The following is a 9868-nucleotide window of genomic DNA, read 5'->3' on the forward strand; positions in this document are numbered from 1 at the left end:
TACGGAGCGACTCAACTGGCAACGCCATGCCTACAGAATGCCGCCTAAAGATGATCTAGATTTCATTGACAATGTCCTTTTTTGGTGTTATTGTGTTCCATAGAATTAGAATTGACTCATTATCTATTTGACTGGATTGCTGATGAAGTTCCCTTTCTAAAGACACCAGTTAGGTGCCGTTTGGTTCATCATACTGCCAGATATTTACTTGATTTCAACAAAAAAAACACCAACTTGGCCACGTGGAAGCGCCGCAAAAATTCTTCCCGCCAAAAACGCCTTTGATTCCCGTGTCTCATGTTTTGGAGGACAGTCTCTTCCAAGATGGGAATTCTTAACGGAGATTCTTGTGTCTGATATGAGAGGACAGTTTCCTTGAAGTTGGGAATCCGAAAATGTGTGCCAATAATGACATTATCAGAACACGCAGCCCCTGCTGTCTGCTTTCATATCGATAAAAATTGACCTAATGATAAGAAGAAGTTGACGTTTCTGCTATTTTGGTAGAGACGCACGTTGATCCGAAATAAATGGGTTAAATGCGCAATGCGTGATGTAATTCGTCTCCGTGTTTGACACGTGGTCGTGGTTGATTTCCCGCCACGTTGAGAATTTGACGGCCCCAATGGATTCAGGATTCAGGACGACTGTACCGTTAACGACAGCGACAACTTCTGTGTAAACAAAATGTCATATTCTTTCTCTCGAAATCAACCAGACGTTTCTTCGCTAACTGGTAAATATTGTCGTTATATTTATGATCAACAGTAACCTTTATTGTTTAATCTTGCAATATACACCAAAAGCAAAGTCTTTGGTTATCCGTTTAAAGAATAGATGAGTATGTTTCATGTGGGTTCATTCATTCAGTAGGCCTAAGTACCATACCAGTAGTGAGTACTTGGCCTACTGAGTTTTATCTAATTTGCATCACATGACATGATGTGAAATGGATATGTTGGTGTGATGATGAAGAGCCTATGTATGTCATGATCTATTGATCACAGCATTAACACAATCAGGCCATTGTGGGCCTGAACATTTACTATAACCACAGATATTGAATCCCCCAGTTTATGTAGGCGATATAGGCCTACCCTTCCCTTTGTTTGATATAATTTAATAAGCAAATTCTTGTCCCCGACCACAGGTAAACATCCAATTAAATGTACAGGGCTTGATATGGACTTGGTGTCTGACATGGCCTGGACACTATTTAGGCCTTGGTCAATTTCAAACAGGCCTTGTGTTTAAGTAGGTAGTGAAATTAAACCATGCCGCACAATGAACATGACTTAATTAGCCTTCTTCCTGAAGACGAGTCTTTATTTGTAAACAAGGGTATGGTCGAAACTGGGTATCCCTCCACCAACCGATGGCGATACCATGTACCCTTACCCCGGGCCTATGGCTACGGAACAGGCCTACAGTAATGGATGGCCAGCAGCAGTGCAAAAAAGGCAATCGCTATTTAACACAAAATATTAGAACATCCGGAATGATTCTGTATGTTATTAATGTCTTTCTTCCATTCCCAGCTTCTGAATAGGCGCTACTACAATGCCGGTGAAAGGTAGCAACCATATCGTGCCAATACCATATCACGACATGGCCACACCGCCATATCCTGATAATATGTCAAATATCATTGAAAATTCCAACGATACAACACAGGTGCCTCTTGTTGATCCGCCATGTGTATGGATACTCTACGCAGAAATTCTCAAATCAAGGTATCGTATAAGAATTCATTAGTTTTTAGAATTGACTACACCTTATTGTTGTAATCAGTTATCTTGAAAATGTTAGTCCTTGTGGATTTATTGCCATTATCAACCCTTTGGCAGTAGCGGAAACCTCTCTATTAAGGAGAATAGGTTTAGTCCCAATTGGTTGTTTCCATTAAATTTGACCTTGCTAATCAAGACACCTCTCCATTAAGGACACCACTTCTCAGTCCCCAGGGTGTCGTTATTAGAGAGGTTCGACTTCTGTGCTGGGTTTTCTACTGAATATTGCTTTTTCAGAGTGAGAATCTGGGATCTGATTATACTGATTCCGAACCTGCTCTTCCTTCTCTTTATCATCTACAAGTGCCGCTCGGCATTTGCGAAACTCAGAAACACAAGTAGTCCAATCTTCACAGCTTTTTACGGCTTGGTAGGTATTTGGAATGTAAAAGTAGGGTGCAAATGGTAAATCACTGGATTTAATGAGGCAGGGTCGCCAAGTATAACTCATCTCCAAGTACAGCAAATTCTAGTCCAACTCGTCGCCTTTGTAACCCTGCCAGTCCATGAGCAGGATCTGTACTTAAAAATTGTGGAAGTTTGTTAAGTAATTTGTATACTGAAACTAGCCACTAATATTTCCCCTCTGGTTCGTTTAGTTTTCTTGCTATTACATTTTCTGTCATTTGCAGGTATGTGCTGTTGCAATTATCAGCGTGTTAAGGTCGATTGTCTCAATGACTGTCAATGCTTATGTACCAGCTGGAGATATAACTGATAAGGTATGCTCATTCTTGTCGGTGCCCTCTTCCTTTCTTGTTCTCTTAGCAGAGGAGGAGTGTCATGAGAAAAAGCCGAGGGGGGAGCACTAGTGAAGTTTACTCTCGGTGGGCAGTTCTCATCTTGAACAATTAAGGGTAAACATTCACAGGTAAATTTTGGCAAGAAGCACATCAGAGCTACATGAATTTGGACCCCTGAAGCTTGAAGATCTTAGTCCTTGAATGTATTAGAACATGAACACAGGTTTTCTTCTTGTTGCAAGCCCATGACTAAGGAGAGGCCGACCCATTTGGAAAGAAGGTTACTGTGAAGAGTGAGTGGACTACTGTACGACTAATTAATCATCTAAATGGTTTCATATTTACATTCAGGTGCTTTGGTTGGTGCTGAGGTTCTTTCTGCTGGCCACAGAATTATCTGTCATCATTTTTGGCCTGGCATTTGGTAAGTTCAGTTCCCACTGCTGTGAGAAATCGATAATGGAGAACATTGAGTGTCCAATTGCATAATCTTGGGTACCGTACTAATGCTGACACATCATTTGTGATCTTGAGAAAGTCACTAACTATACTTGATTTTGCCTATTCTTGGGTGTGATGTAAAACCACGGTTCCTTGAACCAAATATCAAGCAAAAGAGCCCACTTAAAAGTGAGAAAGAACAGTAGCTTATAACAGATTCCTCCCCTTGTCGACATCCAATGAAATCAGCGTTATTGTAGGTTTCTCCAGTCGAAGAAGCGAACATTACCCGTAGTTCCTTCGGGATGGTGAACAAAAAGAATGTCTCTAGGTAGTGTTCTAGCAAGCAACACCAAATATGCAGCAAAATAACTCCGTCAACACAAACTATTCCTGATAAAGTGTGTTGATGATTATTTACACGAATGCATAATTGTACTTGCAGGTCACCTAGACAGTCAGACTAGCATCCGATGGGTCCTTCTAGTGACGTCCTTTATCGCACTAGCCTACTCCGTCACGCAAGGAACCCTGGAGTTCGTACACAAAGACACTATTTACAATAACCTCAACACAGAATTTGATTTGTTCGGACACGGTGGCATGCTGTTTTGGTTTGCCACGTCTGTCTTCTTCTCTGTGGTAAGTGAAATATCTAAATGGGGGACTACAGGCTGGAGCTAGGGGGTCCTAGAAATGCCCACTCCCTCAGAAACTAGGAACCTCTCTGATTGCTGCCGGTCTCCGGAGCGCCTGAATTCCTTCACAGTGCAATTTATTTTCCTATGTTCTCTATGTTTTGGTGTGTAAGGGAATTATTTGGCTGACACATTGTGAGGGAGGCCTCTTGATATAATTATAAGAGGCAAAGCTGGAGTAAACGGCAAACATTTACAAGCACTTAATTAGTAATAAATGACATTTAAATCGATATTTTGTCTGTTTTTTGTTTCAGGCGTATGCCATAATCACTATTTTACCATGTACAAAGCTTGCTGACAGATTCTCCATGCCAAGTAAGTTTTTTCAATCTCAGATTTTGTTCAATTTACTCCAGGGTCTCCAGTTTGTAAGTTCTCCTACCTTATGTTACAAATTACCCAATATTGTTTATAGAGCTATAACTGCATTAAACAAACCTCTTCGTGTTTGTTTTCAGCGAAGAAGTCGTTCTACTATTACGCAGCATTGTTGGCTGTGCTGAACTTGGCCCAGTCGATTGGCAGTGGGCTGCTCTACTATCGAGAATACAATGGCATGTGGTAAGCTCTTTTCTTCTATTTCTATTTTGTCATTTGCTCCAAATCTTGGTCGCTCATGAGTTTTGTGACAACACTTAAGTGTATGTTGTTCTCAATTTGCTTTTGAATCGCAACATTTTAGACAAGTTGGTTGGACACGTTATGGTGATTCGTGGGAATGGCAACTTTCAGTATTTAGAAACTATTCTTGTAGTATTGTTGCAGCTCTGTCCACTACAGATCTAGCTGTTGTCTGCATTGAATCAAGAAGTGCCTTGATAATGTAGAGTGCTCTATTGAGAACTAAAGCCATTTGACCTGGACCTGAGATGCTTGTTAATGTTCAGTATAAATTGATTGTCATTTTATGATGTGCTTGTTATCTTCCAGTGTGGTCGACGCAACGACGTATCTCTACTTCACGTGTTTCGCTCCACTTGTTTATCTTACATTCCTCAAAGACTTCTTCAAGTAAGTAAATGTAGACTTACTGTTCTTCGCACTCAACTTAGAGTAGGTTACATGTACAAACATCACGTCCATGTACAGGTGACCACCTCTGAAGTAAGGTGAGAAGTACTATAGATGCAGGGACAAAGTGAGCCAGGGTAAGTAATGTGAAGGCTCCAGGTGTCTTTACTGCCTCACAGTACATTGGTACTATTTACACTTGTACAATACAAGAGTTTTTTCCAAGTCAAACCTGTCAGAGTTCCGTAATAGGACATTTTAGTGACCAAGATACCACCAGTTGGCTCTTGCCTATTTTCTTCTGCAAAAATTTCTGCGTGCCATGTATTTTCATAAATGAAGCAAATAATTTGTAATACGAATGGGGTGAAATTTTTAATCGAAGCCAGGTTCTAGATTTTGGAATGGAATTCTTTTGAGTGATCGCTTTGTAACCATACCCGGAGAAATTTAAATTGTGACGTTATTTTTATGTTTCAGAGTTGTACAGCCGAGTATATTGTTTTCATACAAAGCGCAAGTGGACGAATCAGTTGAGGAAGATGTGAACATGCCGCACCAAACATCTGGATCCGGAAAGGCAGACTCAGAAGCTACTGGGTCTGGGAGTAACTACAATAGTACACCATTCGACAGCTTAAATCCGCTGTATCATTCGATAAACACGCCCACCGATCTCAGTTTCAGCAATAATTATTTCAGTAGTTTGCAGGTGCCTGATACTGTGGAGCGCCATTTGAATACGTAACAGTGACGCTTTGTGGACAAATCGCTTATTTATCTGAGGACTGAAACAGCAAAACTTTTGTTGTTAATGTATTGTCTGTGACTTATATAGTACTGTGCAAAATTGTGCTTTCTATCAATAGTTTTTGAGAACTTTGAATAAGCGCAATGATCAACAGAAGGTTGGACAAAATTTATAGCTTATGTATCCGGATAGTAATGCATATGAATACTGTTTGGTTGCCTTGGTTACTTGTCATTGTGCATGCAGAACTAGATACAAAATCTAGCAAACTTGTTTTGACCTCTGCCAACTGCTAATTTTGAATCAAAGAGTGTTAAAATTCTTTAATGTTTTAAATAAATACACCTGAATAATAATTTTTATGTGTTGGCATACTGTAAAAGGAATATTTCACTCTTTGTTTTATGAAAATCGGTCCAGTGTAAAGCGACATATTGAAGACTTTGCAAATGCCGCCATCAGAAGTATGCCACAATTCATTCTTCACACCATCAAACAGGATCATTTTAGGACTTTGGTATCATACCCATCAAGTTGGCTTGTTCTGGATGAATCGCTGGCATAGTTCATGTATATGCGGTAGGGACCAGGTATTCAGTTTTGAGTTTGGGGTCTTGAGCTATTGTCAGGTTTGAGAGTCGTACTCTAAACATTGTCTCCACGTATTTTCAGATTGCAGTCTTTACAATCAATTCCAAAGGGAACATTCCAAAAAGAATTTGTAGCATTATATTTCAAAATCTCAGGCAAGAGCATACTGTGGAAGTACTGGCCAGAGCCCTCTATTAAAACCTGTGTACATTACGTGTACAATGTTGTGCATAAGTTTTGGTTAAAAAAAGTACACCTTGGACCAATCAATCTGCACAAAATTTTATATGTGTCAAGAAGAACCCTTTGCCAATAGCATAATAAAGTTTAAAAACATTCCAATACCGATTGCCTGAGAAAAAAAAGATTTCCGTACACCATATCCATCAAAACGTCACTGGCGCATTGATATGGCCCTGTCAAAATACAAGTTCTAAACTGACCAGTGAGACCACATTTTCTTAAATGTATTATCAAAAAGCATATTTCTGTGATGGCCTGACTCTGTAGATTAAGAATCTACCACAGATTGAGAATTAATTCCACTTTGGTCCATCCCAGCCATGTATTTACCACAACTTGACATTTTGATAAGCTCTATGTGACTGTGCCACCCTTCCGGTCGTGGATGAATACATGTCTCTGCCCTACTGTGTTCAGGGTGGGTTTTCATTTCCAAATCTGCTTTTGGATCAGTTCAGTTACTTGAGGCACATTTCAGGATGTGTTTTGATCGCGGAGATTCTTACGGCATGATATAACCAAGGCTGCATTCTAGTTTAGTGGGGTGGGAAGTGGCACTCAGAAAGGAGCTCAATATTTTTGCTAGATGGGCGTACAATCTTGACCTTTAGGTGGCTGCAAATGTTTTACTTAATGGTTTTATCATTAAAAAATGCACCAATCGATGAAATCTGGCTAAAATAAGCACACTAGGGAATTGAAAGCCCTAAAACCTGCAGTAATATCCTGTGTACCATATATATTTCAATGTCACAGCTTATCATCAAGCTCTTGACACAGCTTATTCCTGTGAAATGGGGACTGTATACCATACCATTTCTGTAGATTATATTCGGAGAGCATGTACATTTATGGTGTAAAGCATAACATTTTGCTGTGAGCATGTTTGATAACCGGTATTCTGTACACTTGTTTCTGTTTGGGTCTTTTGTCATTTTTATTGTATGACTCGAGTGACACACAATATAAACGAAAAACAAGTTTTTACAATTTAAAGCACAATTTGTTCGTCATAACTCTCGGACATGAACACCTTAGAGATCGGTACATGTGTTTGTATGTTACTATGTGTTTCATCTTTGTAACAAGCTCCTCGCTATAAACATTTTGTTTGGATCCCGGAAAGTTTGTTATAGTGAGGTTGCATTGTATTTCTTATTTTTTGGCTAATATACATGTAGAAGCTATTCCTTGCAGAATAAAATGTGTTTGATGGTATATTAACTCTTATTTGAGAATTTTTGGCTTCCACACTGGTAAGCTAACGAAGACATTCACAATCAAACTGAGACACACCTGTCAGTCACCGCTCCTACGAATCGGACACGGTAGCACCAGTCCTGACGGATTGTCACTTTGTCCCAGCCAATACAAACATTTTGGCAAGAGATTTCTTGAAAGGTCAAACATCTTGGAAGACCACTGAAATTATCAGGCCTATGGCCAAGCAATTTAAAAACACCTATTCATAACCAATTCAGGAGTGGAGCAATGAATTTCACAATCTACAATAAGTGATCAGTGCCTTTTCTCGCAGCTTCAAATCTTGCCGAGGACAAAAGGCCCAATGACAGTGATATATAACAAGCAACGCTAATTTACAAACGGCATGAAAGAGTTACCAGTTTTGGGGGAACTCCACATAACTGTCAGGTAATCACTCTCTGAACTGATCACAATCAGACTAGCCTGAAGTTCTCATTATTGACCACTCCTCAGTGAAAACGAATCCAACAAAAAATGGGGTCATTGTATACAGTGGTACTGTATTACCCCGACGAGAAGCAACACGTCCATCACTAGCAGCCACGATATTTGTGCGTACCGGTTTGACCACAGGCTGAAGTTGACGATGTACTCCTGATGGAGCTATTGGGTGCTTCACCTGCTCATTGACCGAGGTGTGGTGACCTGGAGACAGTGACCGGGTTGGCACCAGCTGATCAACGGACATATCCACAGGGCGGTAATTCGCATCTTCTCATCTTTTCTCAGTACAGCCTATTCACGTGGAACAAGTTTCACAAGGAAACCTTCTCCTTACATAGCGTGGGGTACCAAGGGTATAATTCAAGGGTATAATTCAGCACAGGTATTGAGTTACTCGTGTGATTAAGACATAGGTACAACCAAAGACAGATAGCGAGCTTCTTTGGTTTCATGGGTATAATTCAGCACAGGTATTGAGTTACTCATGTGATGAAGACATAGGTTGTACCAGAGACAGATAGCGAGCTTCTTTGGTGTCATGGATAATTCAGCACAGGTAGTGAGTTACTCGTGTGATGAAGACATAGGTTGTACCAGAGACAGATAGCGAGCTTCTTCAGCACAGGTATTGAGTTACTCATGTGATGAAGACATAGGTTGTACCAGAGACAGATAGCGAGCTTCTTTGGTGTCATGGATAATTCAGCACAGGTAGTGAGTTACTCATGTGATGAAGACATAGGTTGTACCAGAGACAGATAGCGAGCTTCTTTGGTGTCATGGATAATTCAGCACAGGTAGTGAGTTACTCGTGTGATGAAGACATAGGTTGTACCAGAGACAGATAGCGAGCTTCTTTGGTGTCATGGATAATTCAGCACAGGTAGTGAGTTACTCATGTGATGAAGACATAGGTTGTACCAGAGACAGATAGCGAGCTTCTTTGGTGTCATGGATAATTCAGCACAGGTATTGAGTTATTCATGTTATGAAGACATAGGTTGTACCAGAGACAGATAGCGAGCTTCTTTGGTGTCATGGATAATTCAGCACAGGTAGTGAGTTACTCATGTGATGAAGACATAGGTTGTACCAGAGACAGATAGCGAGCTTCAACTATTGAGTTACTCATGTGATGAAGACATAGGTTGTACCAGTGACATACATGTAGCGAGCTCTGTTTCTGGTTGTACTAACATCAGAGTGTCTCATAATCTCTTTGGAATACATTTAACAACACTGGAATGTCTTCACAGAAGTAGCATTGGTTGATGAAAAGCCAGCTGGACGATGTGCAAAGATCGTTGTCATTTGAAAATTGTCAAAACCTTGCAATAATCGACATGGCACATACTTGTATCGGTAATAAAATGCACAGAAACTTAGAAAGTTCTTGTTTAGTTCTGAGCTAGAGGAGGAGTGATGGAAATAAAAATGTGATGGTCGTGCTATTATGATATATAAAGATAATGAAAGTGTCTTGCAGTATAGTCCAAGTAGAACTTGGTACTGTCACTTAATTTACAACAATGTTCACTTGTCCTTATTGTTGGGCTGTTGCGTTGCTCTTACTTGGAAAAAAGCATATGCAAGTCAGTCCCAGCAACTCTACTGAAGCCTAAAAGGTGCATTGCGGTGGTGGAGCAATGCAACAACATATAATGAGTCGGCGCCCTAACCTCTATGCCACTGGTCTCCCAAGTATGCCACCCTGAAGCTATGTCTGTAGTGTCGCAGACATCCCGAGACAATTTCACAACTTAACAGTTGCAAGCTTGACATAGAGGGCCGCATTCAACTATTTGGCATTTTGAAGCTTTGCCAGTAGAGTAAAGAATGAGGCATTAGGTAAAGCATCTTGCGTCTAAAATCTGGCGCTATCTCGAA

The 9868-nt window shown here is 40.3% G+C and overlaps 1 protein-coding gene across 2 annotated transcripts; it reads left to right on the top strand.

Moving 5' to 3' along the window:
• Positions 1-664: 664 nt before the first annotated feature.
• LOC135491309 (transmembrane protein adipocyte-associated 1 homolog) lies at positions 665-7489 on the top strand. Of its 2 annotated transcripts, none has more exons than XM_064777085.1 (10): positions 665-736; positions 1539-1733; positions 2028-2160; positions 2423-2512; positions 2885-2957; positions 3420-3616; positions 3930-3990; positions 4134-4236; positions 4606-4686; positions 5167-7489. In XM_064777085.1, exons 2-10 carry the CDS (start codon positions 1561-1563, stop codon positions 5432-5434), a joined length of 1179 nt encoding a protein of 392 aa, XP_064633155.1. In that variant the 5' UTR covers positions 665-736; positions 1539-1560; the 3' UTR covers positions 5435-7489. The 2 variants fall into 2 exon arrangements, with proteins under 2 accessions (XP_064633155.1, XP_064633156.1); XM_064777086.1 differs by lacking the exon at positions 665-736 and adding an exon at positions 1053-1150.
• Positions 7490-9868: the final 2379 nt, after the last annotated feature.

The sequence above is a fragment of the Lineus longissimus genome, chromosome 7 (assembly GCF_910592395.1).
Source record: "Lineus longissimus chromosome 7, tnLinLong1.2, whole genome shotgun sequence".
NCBI lineage: Eukaryota > Metazoa > Nemertea > Pilidiophora > Heteronemertea > Lineidae > Lineus > Lineus longissimus.